Raw genomic sequence first — 20000 nt, 5'->3', positions numbered from 1 at the left:
AGAACAAACCATTTCACTAGTTACCAAATCTTTCTGTACCAACTTCAGCAGTTTCCTGTTTAACTGTGTCCCTCCCCTCCATCACACACACACACACACACACACTGCTTACTCCATTAAGACCCGGCTCTAATTCTCTTAATTCCTTTAACCCCTTTCATACTTCAGCTAAACCGTTTGACACGTCTCCTCTCTCCTCTCTCCTCCTCTCCCCGTCACCCTCATTGTGTCTCCTCCTCCTCTTCCTCCTCCTCCTCCAAATATTTTTTTCCCATCATTCGTCCCAGAAGTATGTCAGCTTTTCAAATTACAAAAACTTCACATTCACAAAAACCAACCGACCACATTCCTCGCGGTTCTACAACATCTTTTACACTCGTATTTTCCACCACCATCGCCACCACCACCACCACCCACATCCCTCACTACTCCCACTACCCTACTCCCCCGCCCGACCCACCCCACCCCGTAATAATTTACACAGACCATCAAACACTCTAATCCTATTAAGTTATACTTTTTCATACTTCTTCCACAGAGCAGGGGGGTGGGGGTGATGGAGGCGGGGGGGAAGGATCTTTTTTTTTTTTTTTTCAAAAAGCGGAGAAGAGGGTAGGATACTAAAAATAAGAAGGTTGGGTATAATAATAATAATAACAATAATAAGGGAAACAGAAATGAATTGAAGGAGGGCCTTTGGTGCCGTGTGAGTCTGTTTCAGACAAAAATATGATAAAAATGTGGTTTTTCTGTTTTTTTTTTTTGTTTTTTTTTTGTTTTTTTTTTTGTAGATTTCTTCTTTCGATGTAAACAGGAAATAATTTCGTTGTCAGATGTTAACAATCATTGTTTTGTTTAAACAAATGGATTTATATTAATCCTCTGATTAAAATTCCAATCTTTAACCATTCATCATCTTTCTTCTTCTGTCTTTGTCTATATAGCAACATCCCGCTTTAAAAAGATGACCAGAATGCTGCAATTTGATTGGAGGTTCACGAATCGGGTAGGTCGCATTCACAGGCTTTGCATTGTCGGAAATATTTTCTTTGTGCTTTTGTTTTTTTTTATTATCATTTATTTGTTTCTGTCATTAGACTGTGGCCATGCTGGAGCACCACCTTCGAGACAGTCGATCCCCAGTATTTATTCTGTCAGTCACTTTTGCTAAACTGCTAAGTTATAGGGACATAAACACACCAACACCAGTTTTCATGCAGTGGTGGAGGACAAACACAGACAGGAAGTTACTCACTCACATATATGTACATGTGTGTGTGTGTGGTGTGTGTGTGTGTATGTGTGTGTATAGATATATATATACATATACTGATAATAATTATTATTATTATTTGAGGGAATATTATTCTTAACTTACAGGGAAAAATTCAATTTAGAAATACTAAATCAAATTTCACAAAATATAATATATATATATGAATTAGAAAAAAACCACCTTTTATCAATTCAAAATGAACAATTAAATTACACCATCTAGAAAACGTTTTTATTATTATTTTGCAATTTACTTAATCATCGGTATATTATTGTTATTTTGATTTTAATAGTTTTATTATATGTAATTTTCTAGATGGTGTAATTTAATTGTTCATTTTGAATTGATAAAAGGTATTTTTTTTCTAATTTATATATATATATGACAGGCTTCTTCTAGTTTCCATCTACCAAACTCACTCACAAGACTTGAGTCATCCATATAAATCTTATGACAAAGAATCCTTTGTCGACCAATTGTCTGTGATTGAAATGGTTCAGTCTTCACAGGTTTTCTATGAAATGCTATCAGAATTATTATTCATCAAGTTCTTCTTTTCTTTATTGCCATTTCATTCCCCTACCAGGCATTGGCTTGTCCTTGTTTCCAGAACCATATCAGTTTTTCTAGATGTGGTTACCTTTGTGCTAAATCCATTGGTACCTCTGGGGAAACTGGTGCAGGGACTGATTTCCTGTAACCCTTCTCATTGCACAACACAGTTGATTCCAAGAGAGAAATGGATTGGTTGTTAAGGAATTGCTCTCTGAGAAATTAACTGGTATTATATTTATTGACCTTGGAAGGGAAAAAGGCGAAGTTAACCTCAACAGAACTTGAACTCAAAGTGTAGAAAGCTGGAACAAACTCCAGTCTAATGACTTTGCTAATCCACCATTTATTTATCAAATTTCTGAAGCATTCTTTATTTAGTAAAAGTTACCTTCTTGAGTAATACTGACTCATAAGGGCCAGTTTCTTTTGAGCTCAATAGCTAAACTACTCAAGTGATATGCTGTGCTTGAGATCACAGTCATGTTAAATGGCACTTGTGCTGGTGGCACATAAAGAACACCTTTCAAGCATTGGGCCTCATGGAGGCAAGGCAGCTGAGTTCCTTTCAAGTGTTGGGCATCCTGGAGGCAAAGTGGCTGAATTCCTTTCAAACACTGGGCCTCAAAGAGGCAAAGTGGCTGAGTTCCTTTCAAGTGTTGGGCCTTGTGGAGGTAAAGTGGCTGAGGTAAAGTAACAAAGGTGGCAGATAAGAGGGGCACACAAATGGCACACGTACTGGTGACACATAAAAGCACCCACTACACTCTCAGAGTGGTTGGCATTAGGAAGGGCATCTAGTTATAGAAAACCATGCCAAATCAGACTAGAGTCTGGTGCAGCCTTCCAGCTTACCAACCTTAGTTAAACCGTCCAATCCATGCCAGCATGGACAACAGACATTAAATGATGATGATGATGATGACATTCCTAATATTTATTGGTTGTTTTCTTTGCTCTTTCAGATTCCTCAGACTGGAAGGTTGAAGACCAAACAATAACTCACCGAAATGGATGTTAGATTGTCTTCTAAAACAATTTATTTACTGTTTATAATTCTATTGACATTCAAGTTTTCCTTGGAAGGTAAGTCTACAGAAACAGTTCTTTGGACTGGCATCAGAGAGAGGAGAGAGAAGGGTTGGAGGAGAAGAAGTGTAGACAACAGAATGGTTTCTTATACAGGGTTGGCCAAAAGTCACCTGACAGTAAATCAGATTAAAACAAGAAATTATTTTATATGAGACGCTGCTAATAATTAGACAAATGTTGAAAAAAGAAAACTGATTTTAACTCAAGGCATTCAATTAATGAACATTCATAATTGGAATGAATAAAATAAAATTGAATATTAAGTATTTATGGAATTTTGATTTACTGTTGGGTGACTTTTGGCCAGTCCCTGTAGGAAGGGAGAAAGAGGAGGTGGAAAGGGAAGAGGGGAAGTGGGAGGAGTGTTGACAACATGAGTGGATTTCAATACATGAGTTGTTGTTGTTCTATTTGTCCCTTGAGGAATAAAAGGCAAATCTGACTCTGGTGGAACTTGAACTCAGAACATAGAAACAGCCAAGATGCCACTAAGCATATTGCCTGGCACACTAACAATTCTGCCAGCTCTCTGCCTTAACAACAACAACAACAACAACAATAACAACAACAACAACAACAACAGCAATAATAATAATAATAGTTTCTACTAAAGGCACAAGGCCTGAAATTTGTAGGGAGGGGACAAGTCGATTACATCAACCCCAGTGCATAACTGGTACTTAATTTCTTGACCACAAAAGGATGAAATGCAAAGTCGACCTCGGCAGAATTTGAACTCACAACGTAGCAGCAGATGAAATACAGCTAAGCATTTTGTCCAGTGTGCTAACGTTTCTGCCAGCTTGAATAATCCCTGGTGGACAAGGTCCACTGTTTTACTGCAGATATTAAGATGGGATCTGGACTCAAGCAGAATGAATGTAAAGATAGAACTGCAGTGTTCTTGAAGCGTGATAAGTAAAGAAGTGTCACTTTAAACTGCTGGCTGTGGGCACCTGACACTTTCTATCATACCTAGCAGAATAAAGCTGAGAGTTTTCTTGATACAACAATAACAATAACAATGACTTCAAATTTGAGCACAAGGCCAGCAACTTTACAGAGATTACATTGACCTCTAAAGGATAAAAAGTAAACTTGGTCCTAGTTGAATTTGAACTCAAAACTTAATGATAATACATGAAAGTACCCCAAAACCTGCAGACAAAACGAAAGAAAAAGGATGAAGCAAACCTATTACGTGGTCAGTATGTGGCCAGACTAAATAAAAATGAATCAGTGTGAAAATGAAACCAAAGACAACTGACCACTGCTGGTCTGCAAACTGAGACACCAGAATGTCTAATTATTGGGTTGTCTGGAAAGTTCATGCCGATTTTTAAAGGAAAGAAAAAGGTCAATAAATACTTGCCATTACATTTTTAATCAACCAAATATGAAACATTTTGTTGCACAATGCGTCTCCATCTTTCCTTTAACTTGAAAATACCCTCTTCCCAGAATTGAGGGGGTTTCATGGCAAAGAATTCATCAAATTATCTTTTTATGTATTCCAAAGAATTGAAATTTTTACCATTAAGACTATTCAGGTCTCTGCAGAATAGGTCTTATTCAGGTCTTTGGTTGCTTGTGAGGCATTTTACCTTTTACGGAAAAAGAAAAGCATCAAGTGCCGAAAATGAACTTTCTTATCTTCCAGGTTACAAAATTAACACAGGTTATAGGAACATAAACCTTCCTCCATGAAAAGATAGCTTAAATTGTGCTCTAAATGGAGGTGTAGTCAAATCCTATTTTATGGACTCAACCATGTTCTAAACTAAGTTGAAAAGTAAGCTACTATAAATCGGCAAGAACTTTCCGGACAACCCAATACTTCCCAAAACCAGAGTTTCCTGAACAGAAGTGGCCACCACAAATAGAGAGCCAATAAAGGTGGGGGTGGGGTGGAGGAGGGAGAATAAACGTATATTATACAAGGAATACCTTAAAACAATAGATTGCATTCTCTCGGATAGTCTCAATGCTCTCTCGTTATTTATTAACGACATACCAGGTAAAAATGTATGTTATTATATTATTCATTATTACTGTATAATTACTGTCAAATTGATGGACATTTATATGTTTCATTAAATACTAGTTTTATTTTGCTTAATTTTTATTTTTAGATTGTACATTCCAGTCTTCTGTTCACATCAAAGAGACCTTGGCACCTGGTATGTAGCTATTTCACAGAAATTTTAATTACATCACAATTTTATAAGCAATCTTAATTATAATTGTGTTTTAAGCATTTTCATATCTGCAAACCATTTATATATTTTAGAGGCTGAAAAATATTTAATAACTCACTTTTTTTTTTTTTTTTGTGGGCGGGGCTGTTTCTAGCTAAGAACAAAATACATTTCTCTTGTAAAAACCCAACTTTGAAATATATTTTAAGATAACAAGAAAAGTAAAAATAACAAATTGCATAACAGCTCTTTACAGCCCTACATAAGTACATACACAAACGTTTGTGTAATTATATGTATGTATGAATGTATGTACCTACATATGTATGTATGTGTGTATAGTTATAAGTGTAAGTGTGTGGGTGTGTGCACATCTAGTCCCCTCTTGTTAAAGATTATTTAATCTCTGAGGCTACAACAAAATGCGCTTTATGATATGGCTGATGATAGGGGGCGGTGCATCCTTCTGTAGAAACCATCCCAAATAGCACGTGTGAACACTTGGTCATCTTGTAATTCTTGGGGAGATTCAACGTGACACAGAGTGTGACAAGAGTGGCCCCTTTGAAAATACAGGTACAACAGAAACAGGAAGAAAGAGTGAGAGAAAGTTGTGGTGAAAGCGTACAGCAGGGTTCGCCACCACCCCATGCCAGAGTCTCATGCAGATTTAGGTGTTTCCACTCAATAAACACTCACAACGCCCAGTCTGGGAATCAAAACTGCAATCCCATGACCGTGAGTCCACTGCCATTGCGCCTCCATATATATATATATATATATATATAATACAAATAAGAAAATGGAGAAACAAATTTAGTTTGTTCATCAACTTACGGATATTATAATGTTAGATTATTTATTCATTTTACAAATGAGAACATCAAAAGCATATAAAAATATTATATAAATCAATAGATAAGATAATAATACAAATACAGATTTTAATAGTCATATTATGAATTATTGAAATCCAGAAATTACTTCTTACAGCTGTTTCAGCCTGTGGTCAAAAGTGAATCTAATTTTCATTGCCTACAGATGTCAACATACTAGGATTGTAGGCATTTAAAAAAAACATAATATTTTATATGTTAAAAGAACCATTGGCCTCACCAGAGGTTATAATTAACTTTAAAAATATAATAATAATATTAATATACTAAATATGCTGCACGTATTACTTAATATATACAAATAAACAATAAACAAATATCCATTCACACATACACACATGTATGTATGTATATGCTCACACACATATGCATTCAAGAATTTTCAAACAAGCATATGCACACAAATACACACACACATATATATATATATATATATATATAATATATATATATATACACAATAATAATAACATTTTATTCAACACTCAGAACAGTTTTGAAAAATTCTGTTTCAATATTTTACAGATTCAAAGATTTTTACTTTCCCAAGTGACAGCCACGTTTCAATCCTTGAAGGACCGAATGAGTTTTATGTGTTGGACAATAAACTATTCTGTCGTCACAGGATTCAGGTGAACTCTCAGGTAAGTAGGGTTGTTAACGATTATATATTGGTCAAAGGTTAATTGGTTGTGGTCATGGTAGGGTTCAACTGGAGTAATTAGAATTGGTTGATCTGACAAGAAGATTATTACTTCAGACTAAGTTCATAAGATCAGTCATCCTCAAACTCACGTAAATTTTATGATGCTCCCACTGCATGCAATGCTGAAAAAGTACCATGCCATGCCATACTATCACTAAATACTACAGATATTTACAGACAGGTGGACTAAGTTCCTTCATGTCAAGAGCCCTTGTTGTGTATTCTTCCTGTTTATGGCAACCTGCTTAGAATCATGAATCCTTAGAAACCTTAATCATAGACACGTAGCATGTTTTATCAGCTGAGATGACTGGACTATTCAAGTTAATCATTTTCCAATAGTCATAAACCTTTAGTCATTTACTGGACCCAATAACATTTGAGATATATTACAAAGTCTAGAGAATAGACATACCAGTAATATTTTTGGCTTATTTTTATTTTCCTCTTTGCAGCCGACCAAAAGATTTAAACTAAGACTCACTTGTACTACAAATAACAAAGTAAGTCTCATTTTTGTCCCCTTTCTCTTTTTTGTTTTCTTTTTGCCTATTTCATAAATATTGTGGTTTCATTCAGACTCAGAACCTCCCAGGGAATACTGTCCATCATCATCACACATGGGTGTGTATGTGTAGATACATGTACAGTATATGTATGCAAACATGTATGAATATTTTTGCCCATGTACATATGTATACAGACATGGATGTTATTACATGAATGGATCTCTGTTTAAACTTATCTATGTGTATACACCCATGTGTACATGTCTATATGTATGTGTATGCACTCAATGGATGTATGTGTGTTTATGTGCACGTGTGCATGTATGTATGTTTTTATGTGTGTATGTGTATGTATATATGTACGTGCATTGACACAGCTCCACATCCTTTAAATCTTACCGTTTTGAAAATTATACAAATGCGAAACCGGTTAAGTGTATTAATACACATATAAATAAATCTTATACACTCTCAGTCCATTTCCAGTTTTTTTTTCATTACAAATATATATGCATACTTACATTTTTGTTGGTCGTAAATATGTATACCAATATGTAATTCCTGACAAAGAATCTTATTTTTATTTCATGAAGAGTTTTTCATTTTTGTCTTTGGAATTAATTAGACTCTGAGACAATTTGTAGAATTTATATTGGATCTATACCAACCCGGATTATGAATTAAAGATCGTCAACACTTACAATTTTTCCTATATATACTTCATTTATATATATATAGGTGCAGGAGTGGCTATGTGGTACGTAGCTTGCTTACCAACCACATGGTTCTGGGTTCAGTCCCACTGCGTGGCACCTTGGACAAGTGTCTTCTACTATAGCCTCAGGCTGACTAAAGCCTTGTGCATGGTTGCAGTCAAATGATTAAAACAAATAAGAAAATAAAAGAATATATATATGTATGCATGTATATACACACCCACTTATATATGTGCGTGTAATGATGTTTTTTATGTATGTATATGATACATTTGTGCATGTGTATATTGGTGACTAATCTTTCAACGTATAACCTTTCCTTCTCCCTTTTACCAGATAAAAGTGAAAAAGGACTTTACCATAACTGCTTCCTCTCCTGATGTTGTTGATGCCACTTCATACACAGTCAAAAGCTTGTCAGTAGATATACCAGAGGTAAATACCATTTGTTCTCCGAAATCCCCCCAAATTTCCCTATATTTATGAATCTTAATTAATAACTAGTAGTGACATACTCTGTCCCTCCCAAATCACCCTGGCCCTTGTAAACATATCTTTTCCCTATGATTAGTATATATGACACTCTCATCAATGATTTTTTTTGGTCCTATATTTTGCTTAATCATAAAAACCTGATGATATCTCTAAGTACTTTCTATGACATACTAGGTTATTGCAACGCCTCAGCCGAAAACCACAGCTCTTTAGGATTATAACATGTAAGAACCATGATATGTGTGGGGTCATAAACTCTGAAGTCATGGCATGTATGATTAAAGCCCAAGAGCCTTAATCCGTAGGACCTGATTTTGTAGTTTCATAATCTATCTCACAGCCAAGTCTGCAAGGTCATAATCTCTAGAATCACAGCTTATAGATCCCTAAATTGGAAGGTAGTAACCTATAAAGTGACAACTTACATCAAATCTAAAAGGTCTTACAGTCGTAGCTTGTAGATTCATAACTTTTACATAGGTTCAGAGCTTTTACAGTCATAACTTTTGGGGTCATAACCTATAGAGTCATAATTTGTAGAGTTTAAGCTTTAGTAGCATAACCTGTTAAAACATAACCTGTGTATGCATAAACTGCAAAATCATAGTCTTTAACCCTTAGTGTTTGCATTATTCTGCCAAAATTAATCCTTTTTTATCCAAATTGTTTTGAACTAATCATGCTTTATCTTGTAGCTATGAGATTTTGATGAGGTAGCTGTTAATTTTTAAAACGATATTGTAGGGTTGGTGTAAGAGACCAGATCTGGCCAGTTTGAACATAAAACAGGCAGAATACTTTTGGCTGGATATGGCCAGTTTAAACACTAAAGGGTTAAGGCTACAGTGTAGACACTGAGTTCTTAACCTGTAGATCCACTGTCTGGAGGGCTATAAACTGTAGTCCATTGTCTATAAGGCCATAACATGTAGGTTCACAGTGTGTCAGGCCATAACTTGTAGATCCACAGTCTGCTGGGCCAATATGTTTCTCCTGAATCTATTGTAAATATCACGGCAAGGTCTCATATTTATTGTTTTCATGACATTCCAGTGTCTGTCACAATATTTACTGAAGTTTATCTGACACACATAGCATACGGATTGTATGAAACCTGTGGTATGAGACTAGTGATGCAGATCTAACATACATTTTTATTGGTGAATACATGTTTAGGAACGTATCTTTGAGTATATTTATATTTTTATGAATGTGTTTTGCTTTCATATTATTGAAAACATTTCAAAATCATTTTCTTTTTTTGTGTGTGGTTTTTCTGATAAAGAATTATGTTTTCTTAAATTTTAGACAACATCGGTCAATTCTTCTGTCGTAAATCTGTCTAGTTTTGTCACAGAATCTTTTGATAACAATACAAGAAGTGGCTGGAATAATTCTACAGTTTACACCATTAAGGTGAGTCAACACACACACACACACACACACACACACACACACCAGACATTATTGCTGCAATAAGTCTTGTGGGAATTATAAAAAAGAAATACAATTCTTCATGGTTGCAGACCAAGATGTGAAGACTGCAGAGAAAGAAGGTGTCAAGAACTTGGCAAGGAAGAATTATATGAAATGTCTGGGATATTAAAAGATGGATGGCATTGTGAGAGACATGACGTTTCTGTGACCATGATTTTGTTGGAAAGGAAGGGTAAAAAGTGAACCAAATTGGGGAGTGGAGTGGTCAGCCATAAAATGGTCAAACTTTACTATGTTTCTTGGTCATTATTAACAATTAACTAATGAATAATTAATGGTACAAATCTATATTATAAATACATTTGGTTTAGTTAAATAAGAAGGAGTTTATCTAATTGAGTTGTGTGTGTGTGTGTGTGTGTGTTATTCATACAGGAATGTAAGGAAGGTCAAAGAATTAGTTTATTTAACAAACTATCAATACACACGGCTGATAATTCTTCACTGCAGTAAGAATATTTGATTCTTTTAGAATCAGACTGCTGTCAGAGGTTACAGAGATCATAGGTCAGAGATCAGAGGTCAAAGGTGACCAGATGGTTGGTTCTCTCCCATATTCTGTTTATTTAACTTCTATGAAAACGTTATGGATAATTTAACGATGGCAGTGTTGCGTTCGTTAATTATTCTTATTACCTCTGTATTTTAATTAGAGACAGGTTGTTTACTTTACCTTCAGAGGTGTTCATTGGTTTGTTGAGTTTTTTAAGCTTCTCTGCAGGATAATAAAGTCAATTGGAATCTGTTTTTCCATACAGATGTTCATGGATTAATTGTTTTCTTGCTCGTTAAGAAAATATTCTGTAATCTCTCTCCTTCACTTCGTTTACAACTACGCAATATTTCATTAACTTCACCAAGGACATGACCAAGACGTTCTGAGGAATATAAGCTTTACAAGAATTTTGGTATAACAACACCCAATCAATCCACCCAGCTGTGACTGTAGAACCATTAATTAATTAATTAACTAATTGCTGTCCTAATTTCTGGCCCTGCTGTGTTTATATAACTTTTGCCGGTACAAGATACCAACAGTGGGTTGGATGAGAAATCTCTACTTGTTCCCCTGTTTACCATTCTTACTGCTGTTCATTCTTTTTATTGTTGCACAAAAGCAATTGCGCAGAAGCAATTGGTGCGGCTAGCCAAGTCTGGCCACCACCTGGCAAAATAAGGATAGAAATATTGAAGGAGCACTTCGTTGGTTACGACGATGAGGGTCCCAGCTGATCCGATCAACAGAACAGCTTGCTTGTGGAATTAACGTGCAGGTGGCTGAGCACTCCACAGACATATGTTCCCCTAACGTAGTTCTCAGGGAGATTCAGCATGACACAAAGTGTGACGAGGCTGACCCTTTTGAAATAAAAATATTACAGCATCATTAAGTATCGCAAAACTTAATGAAGACAGAAAACTGTTTCCATTCTTGTATGTGTGTGTGTGTATTAGACACACACACACATCTATATGTTTGTATGTATGTATATGTATATATATATATATATATAAATGCAGGTGTGGCTTTGGAGTTGAGAAGTTTACTTCCAAACCACATGATTCCAAGTTCAGTCCCACTGTGGGATACCTTGAGCAAGTATTTTCAATAATAATTCTGGGGTTATTAAAGCCTTGTGACTGGATTTGGAGGACAAAAATTGAAAGGGGCCAGCTGTTTTTATGTATGTATATATATTTGTGTTTGTGCACATGTGTGTATGTCTACATGTGTGTGTATGTATGTATATATACCTATATATACATATATATGTACACATATGTATGTGTGTGTGTGTGCATGTGCAGATGCACATGAGTGTGAATGCGTGTATGTTTGTGTTCCCATGTCTCAATATCATGAGACAGTTGTAAATGTGTGTCGCTGACATTCATTTCCAGTTTTCTGCAAAAACATGTCTGGCCATGGATGGGGAAATATTACCTTAAAAGGAAACAGACGAGAGTTGGCAACCGGAAGAGCATCCGGTTGTAGAGAAGCTTCCTCAACAAACTCCTTGGGAGCCATCTAGGCACGGAAAAGTGGGCATCAAAACAATGATGATGATGATGACGATGAGGTTGATGATGATCTGCACAGACACACATACACACACACATGTACACACACATGCATACACGCATACATTCAATAACTTAATAACACACTGATTTTCCTGATCTGTTTCATTCTCCAGATGAATTCCTATAACGACACCTTTGTGATGGGGGACCCTCAGAAAGGAATCATTCTGTTGAAGAAGAAATTGGATTACGACATCAGAAATATTTATCAACTCAATATATCAGCTTTGGTAAGACAACACATTTCTCTGCTCTTTCTCTCTCTCTCTCTCCTTCCTCTCTCTTTCTCTTTCTCCCTCTCTCCTTCTACCTCTCACTTTCTATGTGTGTATGTATGTGCATATATATCAATGCATGCATGTATGTATGTACATATGTACACATGTACATATGTATGTATCTGTGTGTGTGTGTATGTATGTTATCATTCTGTTTCTAATTTAGAGTAAATTTTCACTGGCCAAGATTGTGAAGGAAAGCTTTTTTTGTTTATCATCTTTTAGACCTCAAGAAGGTCTTGCAGATTTTTATAATCCCAGATATCATGGTCATTTGTAGAGTGTGATTTGTGTTCTCTCCCCAATAATTCACATTCTGCCACACTTTGCTCTATATATAATCAAGTAAATGTAATAAACCTCATTAAGGGATCATAAAATCTAATGAAAATACTGGTTAATTACCAATCCACAGAAAGTTCAACTATAAGGTAACCATATAAACCGTAGTTCATATATTTATATATTTAAAGAATAAGGAGAAAATGGAGAGGTAATTAATAAAATTATTTATTAATTATAAAATATGACAACGTCTCTGACAGCTGTTTCAATTCAGGAATCTTTCGATAATTAATTTATAAAATTAAAATCATCATAAGATGAATCTCTTCAGAGGTAGTGAATCGAAACAGCTGTCAGTGATGTCATATTTTATTCTTTATATATATAACTAAAGTTAATCGCATCAATATAGCTGTCTGATGTTGCTACTGTTTTTACCCAGGCAGATCTTCCGCCTGCTGGTTATAGATACAGCCTGCACCGTGTATATATTACAAGTAGGGGAGCAAACCCCTATCATCCTCCAGTAGATAATGGGATCATGAGACTGACTCAGTTTTGGGGCTATTTCTACCCATCTTCAGTTGCAAACACCCGATGACTAAAGAGATGGCAAGAGTCTGCTCCATCTCGCAATATGTAGAAAACAAAGAGACCAGTACATACAGGGTGCAGACTGCACCTATGACCAACTGGCAGAAGATCTGCCTGGGGTTAAAACAGTAGTAACATCAAACAGCTATATTGATGCGGTGACTAACTTTACTTGTTACTATAGTTACTACTCTCATCTCATTGAGATTTTATAACAGGCTACTTTGCTTTTTTATATATATATATACACACACACACACACACACACACATAGTGGCGGACTGGGTCTAAAATTATTGGTTGCCAGAAGACTAAGGGGGCCCATCCGCAACTACAATGATTTTGTTTAATTTGGGTTTTTTTTAAGTATCTTTTTAACAGTCTACAAACACAACCAGACTGAAATAATTAATGCATTCTTTCAGGAGGGAATAAAAATTTCTCAAACTTGAGGGGATGGGCCTCTTAGATACTAATATGGGCCCCATATATGGAATCTAACAGCTCAGGGGCCTACTTACCATCAGGCAAGCTGGCAACCTGGCCACTCCATCACTGTATATACACACACACACATATATATATATATATATATCGAGCATTATACTAATACATCTGTTTGTCTTCTACACCACCTGTTTTCATGTTTTTTCGTGAATTCTCCCCCTATATATTGTACTTGCCTAATGTCTCAGGCTTGACTTGAGCACTTCTATGTGGTCTATATCTTTCCTAAAAAAAATTAACTATATCATATATGTATGTATGAATGTATGTGTATGCGTTGCCATCATCACTTCTATTTATGCTCATAGTTGATGATGATGATGATGATAATGATGATAAGTAGGAAGAAGTGGAGGAAGAGGAGGGGAATATCTTACGGTGTTAATAATAAATGTGTTGTTGAACCTATTTTAATAATGTTCCATTATTTTGTAGAATGGTGAAAATCTTGTGTTTGTTCTGCTAACCATTGCTGTAAAAGATGAAGACACAAAGCCACCAGTTTTCGCATTTCTTCATTATTACGCTTCAGTAGAAGAAGAGGTTTGTAATAGTTTGGTCATTTTATTTCAAACTCAATATTAAATAATCGTGTGTGGGTGGGGGTGTTTACCATTTCTTGTGGAATGGCAGTAAAGAACTCTTCCATGGGGAATGGTTATAATGAAACCAAAACTGTTGCATAAATTCCATATTTTGAATAAAATATTATCATATTCTGAGATTCTGCAAAGAATTGGTTGAGATGACTGAGGAAATAGCTTCTCCGTAGATTCTTTTGTAATGTCTCAGAATAAGAAATGATGGTGATGGGGGGTTAAATGAAAGAAATAACAAAACAAAAATGCATGTATTTTAATTGTTTTATCTTTTATTATACAACGTATGGTTTTTTTTACTTACAATTTCTCTGTTGATTGATAAATGAAAAGAAAAACTTCATCTATGTTTGATCAATATGTGACGATCAATCATTAACCTCATTGTGGATGTCATAGCAACATATTTCCAATTCAACATCCACTTTTAAGCAGGATAAATATTACCTTTTTAACAAATTATAAATTATTGTCGTTTATTAAAATTCGTTATAATCCATGAATTTGCTTCATTTCCAGGCTGTAAATTTAATAAACACAACCCTTACTTCAGCGCCACCTATCCTGGCATATGACGGGGACAGAAGCATTAACCAAACCATCAACTACAGAATGCATAAAGGTTGGTGGATATTCTTCAAATTGAACATTATAGGGAATTATTTACATTATTTACATTTGACGGATATTTGTCCTCGTCTTGTTTGTTGTTAACACAACGTTTCGGCTGATATACCTCTCCAGGCTTCATCAGGTGTCTTGAGGAAATTTTGAACCTAGGTTCACTCACCGGTAAAATTTCCACTTTTTTCTTATTTTTATTTTCTTAAAATTTTCGTTGCGTTTTGCAACCTTTTCAATGTGTCTTGATTCTGTCCGTTATTTACAGCAAGACGCAACGTAAATTTTAGGAAAGTAAAAGTAAGAAATAAGTGGGAATTTTACCAGTGAGTGTGTTACATTATAAGGAACAAAAAGAAAATGACTCTCCCCAGACACAACAGAATTAATCTAAATATTTATTTAGATTATTTATTTCCTTCTACAAATGTCTGTAAAGTCAATGGAGGGTCAAACCTCAGACTAATAACAAATAAATTATTCTGTTTTCTTAACATTATGTTTTTACCTTTACAGGTACCAAAGCTATGGCATCAGATGCCTTTGATGTTGATAACAGAACTGGCTCCATCATTCTTCGCCAAATATTAAACAGAGAAACTAAAGATTCTTATACTATTTATATTGAGGTACTTTACCATTTTCTTATCACACTTCAACAGAACTCAGTTGCATTATTTCAAATAAGAATTTGCATGATTTCGTACACGATTGCTTCTTTGAATTCCTCAGAAGTAATTCTTACTTTTTATTGAAATCTTGTAATAAATAATTGAGTAAAGTAACAAAAAATATTTCTTATTTATTGTTGTTTACTAACATAGTATTAGAACCAAGAATAACCATGTTGAAACTCAAGTGTCTTGTCTTGAATTGGCACCTCCTTTACCTATTAAACAATGGTTTGATATTAAGGTGAAGAATATTTACCAGGGCCATTAATTGGCAGATTCATGAAGGTACCATACAAAATGACTTGTGGTCTTTAGTCACGTACCATACATTCTGATTTTTAATGCTGTCTTGGTTGACTTTGCTTCTAAGGTCAATGAAATAAGTTTAAGTCAAGTACTGTCAATGTTGTATTCCAATATGTTGTAATGAAACACATCCTCTCTCTCTGAGATATAAATACAAATAACATCGTGGCAGATAGCAGCCATCCTTCGGCTGCTTAGGACCAGTTGTGTCTGCTGCCCTGATTGGTAGGTTTTGGTACAGTTTTATCTCTTGCATTATTTCACGCCAATGTGTAAGCCAACCAATCGGAGCAGCGGACACAACTGGTCCTAAGCAGCCGAATGATGGCTGCTATCTGTCACAACGTTATTTGTATTGTACATCTCAGAGAGAAAGAGAGAGGATGTGTTTCGCTACAATGTCCTCTGTTGAATTATATTAATGCAAGAAATTTACTGTTAATTAAATATGGTAGTTTTCCAGAAGTCAAGTAAACGGTAAACATTCCCAAATGGAATCATATCCCAGGTTTAAGAACCATGGTACCTTTAAATATCTCTAGGATTTGCTTTAGTCTTCTTCCATTTCGAAAATAACTGTTAAATAACCTTACCAATATAACACTTGTAGTCTTGCTACCAAAATCATACCATCACCCGCCTTTACTCTACCACAATGCACTACCACCACATGACCATCATATGACCATCAAATGACCATCACATGAGCACATCACACAATTAGCTTAAGTTAAGATGGCATAGGCATTGAAGGTGAAATGGTTAATGACAGCAATTCGTAGGAGAATTTAAATCTATAAACAAGACATAAAGAAACTTTGATGGAAATATGAAATAATTCCGTTTTTTTCCAGGCCTATCAAACTGATGCTCCTTACACGAAGACAGCCATAGCTGTGGCCCACATCACAGTTCTTGATATTAATGACAACCTACCAAAGTTTGGTTCTTACTTTCAGTCTGTAGAGGTTTTAGAAAATCTTCCAAAAGGCTTCTTCATCTACCGATTCCATGCAACAGATGCTGATAAGGTAATAAGCTACATTTCTTACTTCATGCTGGTTTTTAGTTGAATGGTTTCAGATATTTGAGATTTAAACTGAAAAGGAATCTTCTGGCTGATTGCTGGGGAATCAGATATACTGGGGTGAGCTAAAGATTATTGACCCTTGAAATGATTCTATCAGAGTATATGGTACTCAGAGAGATTCACTAAAGAATCAGGTGTGCTATAATTAATGTCAGAGTTTAATGAAAGTAAGATATGGTTATTAAAGATTTCTGGTTTGGTTTAGTAAAAGTTTGGTGGTTCTTAAAGCCAATAAACCTCTTGTCAATGTCCAAAATACACTTTATTGATATCACCATGATCACCGTGACCGACCAGGCTATCAGATATTGCTACACATCGCTGGTCACAATGTGCTTCACATTGTTTTAGCCTTCAGATGACACCACCCGCTGGCTAAGTGAGGAGGCCAACAGAAGAAAGAGTGAGAGAAAGTTGTGGCGAAAGCGTACAGCAGGGATCACCACCATCCCCTGCCGGAGCCTAGTGGAGCTTTAGGTGTTTTCGCTCAATAAACACTCACAACGCCCAGTCTGGGAATCGAAACTGCAATCCTACAACCATGAGTCAACTGCCTAACCACTGGGCCATTGTGCTTCCACACTCTTTATTGACATAAATGCTTATAATGCCAGTGAGACCCTGTCAGTCATTCTGGTCCAATTAATTGCTTATGCTTCGTTAATTAACATTTCTTTCCTAAGAATTTGATTCATTGCAGAGACTCAAACTCTTGTTGAATCAGCATCAGAACATCACCTGGGATTATCTTCACTAAAACCATTCGTGCTCTTTCATGAACCACCGGACCATTTTAGGGGTTTTAAGCATTAATGTTTATTGTCCACAGTTAAGAAATCAATGTTGTTGCTTTTCTGTTTCTTTTCAGGTTCCATTCAACATCTTCCAGTATCAACTAAAAGACAAATATGATGCATTTCAAGTGAACGGTTCCACGGGAGAACTAACTGTGAAGAATTCACGTATTTTGGACCGAGAAACCCACCCAACACTGGTGATTAGTGTAAGTTGAAAACCATCACCATCACCATCATCATCATCACTGCTGCGCTACCGCCACCATCACCACCACCACCACCATCACCAGCAAAATCACTACCACCACCACCACCACCACCACCACCACCATCATCATCACCATCATCATCATCGTCATCATTTAATCCATTAGTGCCCAAATTATTTTTAATTTATTACCAAAAATTTTTTTTTCTACAACTTTATCTGATATTAAATCATCATCATCATTATCATTTAACGTCCGCTTTCACTGCTAGCATGGGTTGGACGATTTTGACTGAGGACTGGCGAACCAGATGTCTGCACCAGGCTCCAATCTGATCTGGCAGAGTTTCTACGGCTGGGTACCCTTCCTAAAGCCAACCGCTCTGAGAGTGTAGTGGGTGCTTTTACGTGCCACCGGCACGAGGGCCAGTCCTGTGGCACTGCCAACGACTTTGCTCAAATGCTTTGTTCATGTGCCACCGGCACAAAAAAAATTTTATTACAATATCTGAAAGACAGTAATTAAAGGTATCTCAGAAAAATACAGGTGTTGTAGAAATATGATGGATTATCCTTCTGGTCCTAAAAAAAGGACCATGGGCACTAATGGGTTAAGGTCCATGTTCCATGCTGGCATGAATCAGACGGAAAGGCATTGTGCTCCATTGTCCACTTCTCATATATTTAAACTACCATTTTTTTCTTCAGGTGTTTGCTGTTGAAAGAAGTGGACAGAAAAGCAAATCCTGTTACCTCACAATCACCCTTTTGGACGTCAACGATAACTGGCCAATGTTTAGTCAGCAAGGATTCCTTCTGTTTGCTACAGAACTGACGAATGGAACTTTCATCGGAACGGTAAGAAAATTATGCACACACACACACACACACACACATACATTTAACGTCCATTGTCCATGCTGGAATGTGTTGGATGGTTTGACCAGGGTTGGCAAGCTGGAAGGCTGCACCAGGCTCCAGTCTGATTTGGTATGGTTTCTACGGCTGGATGCCCTTCCAAATACCAACCACTCTGAGAGTGTAATGGGTGCTATTACATGCCACTTGCATGACACCAATAGCTTTTCTACTCAAGGCACAAAGCCTGAAATTTTGGGGGAGGCAAGGCTAGTCAATTAAATCGAGTCCAGTACTTAATTGGTACTTAATTTATCGACCCCGAAAGGATGAAAGGCAAAGTTGACCTTGGCAGAATTTGAACTCAGAACTTAAAGACAGATAAAATACCGCTAAGCTGGCGTGCTAACATTGCTTATTTCTTTATTGCCCACAAGAGGTTAAACATAGAGGGGACAAGCAAGGACAGGTAAAGGGATTAATTCGATTACATCGACCCCAGTGCATAACTGGTACTTAATTTATCAACCTCGAAAGGATGAAAGGCAAAGTCGACCTCGGCAGAATTTGAACTCAGAACATGAAGACAGACAAAATACTGCCAAGCATTTCGCCCAGCATGCTAATGATTCTGCCAGCTCACTGCCTTGCATGATGCCAATATCTGTCATGACTGAATTTTGCTTGGCTTGATGGATCTTCTTCTCAAACATGGCATAATGCCAAAGTCTCAGTCATTTGTCATTGCTTCTGTGTATATACATAATATATACTGCATACACGTAGAAGGAAAGGGAAAGTTAGTTATATTGCCCCTAGTATATAACTGGTATTTATTTTACTGACTTCAAGAGGATAAAGGGCTACTTTAGAAAATTTTAATTACATTAGTTCTTAAGTAATTTAATTAAAGTAATGCGTATAATGGTTTACATTTTCTTTCAAAGGTAAATGCTTCTGATCGTGATGTAGGACTCAATGCCATCCTTAAATATGGCTTAACAAACATCGTTGAGTGGGGTAAACAACCAGCCCCCATCGATATTGAGGAAAACACTGGAGTTATTACAGCAAATAGTTTTCTAAAACCTGCCACTTCGTACAGGTTCTTCCTCCAAGCCTGCGACTCACCCAGAGAACTTTCAAGAAGGTTAGCAAATT

The 20000-nt window shown here is 36.2% G+C and overlaps 1 protein-coding gene across 2 annotated transcripts in view; it reads left to right on the top strand.

Annotated features, from left to right (window-relative positions):
• LOC118767195 (cadherin-23-like) overlaps positions 1–20000 on the top strand; it is an 88812-nt gene that overhangs the window by 55407 nt on the left and 13405 nt on the right. For both annotated transcript variants that reach the window (XR_005003099.1, XM_036511399.1), the window contains exons 2-16: positions 945–1006; positions 2794–2914; positions 5053–5100; positions 6540–6658; positions 7176–7223; positions 8282–8380; positions 9749–9856; positions 12136–12252; positions 14122–14229; positions 14805–14907; positions 15423–15535; positions 16741–16917; positions 17845–17979; positions 18690–18839; positions 19787–19989. Coding sequence is in view for 1 of the 2 variants with exons in the window: in XM_036511399.1 (XP_036367292.1) it covers positions 2839–2914; positions 5053–5100; positions 6540–6658; positions 7176–7223; positions 8282–8380; positions 9749–9856; positions 12136–12252; positions 14122–14229; positions 14805–14907; positions 15423–15535; positions 16741–16917; positions 17845–17979; positions 18690–18839; positions 19787–19989 (1604 nt within the window). In the remaining variant the exon portion in view is untranslated. The remainder of the gene's footprint in view (positions 1–944; positions 1007–2793; positions 2915–5052; positions 5101–6539; positions 6659–7175; positions 7224–8281; positions 8381–9748; positions 9857–12135; positions 12253–14121; positions 14230–14804; positions 14908–15422; positions 15536–16740; positions 16918–17844; positions 17980–18689; positions 18840–19786; positions 19990–20000) is intronic.

The sequence above is a fragment of the Octopus sinensis genome, linkage group LG19, assembly GCF_006345805.1.
Source record: "Octopus sinensis linkage group LG19, ASM634580v1, whole genome shotgun sequence".
Lineage (NCBI taxonomy): Eukaryota > Metazoa > Mollusca > Cephalopoda > Octopoda > Octopodidae > Octopus > Octopus sinensis.
This window is presented reverse-complemented; position numbering and strand designations above follow the sequence as displayed.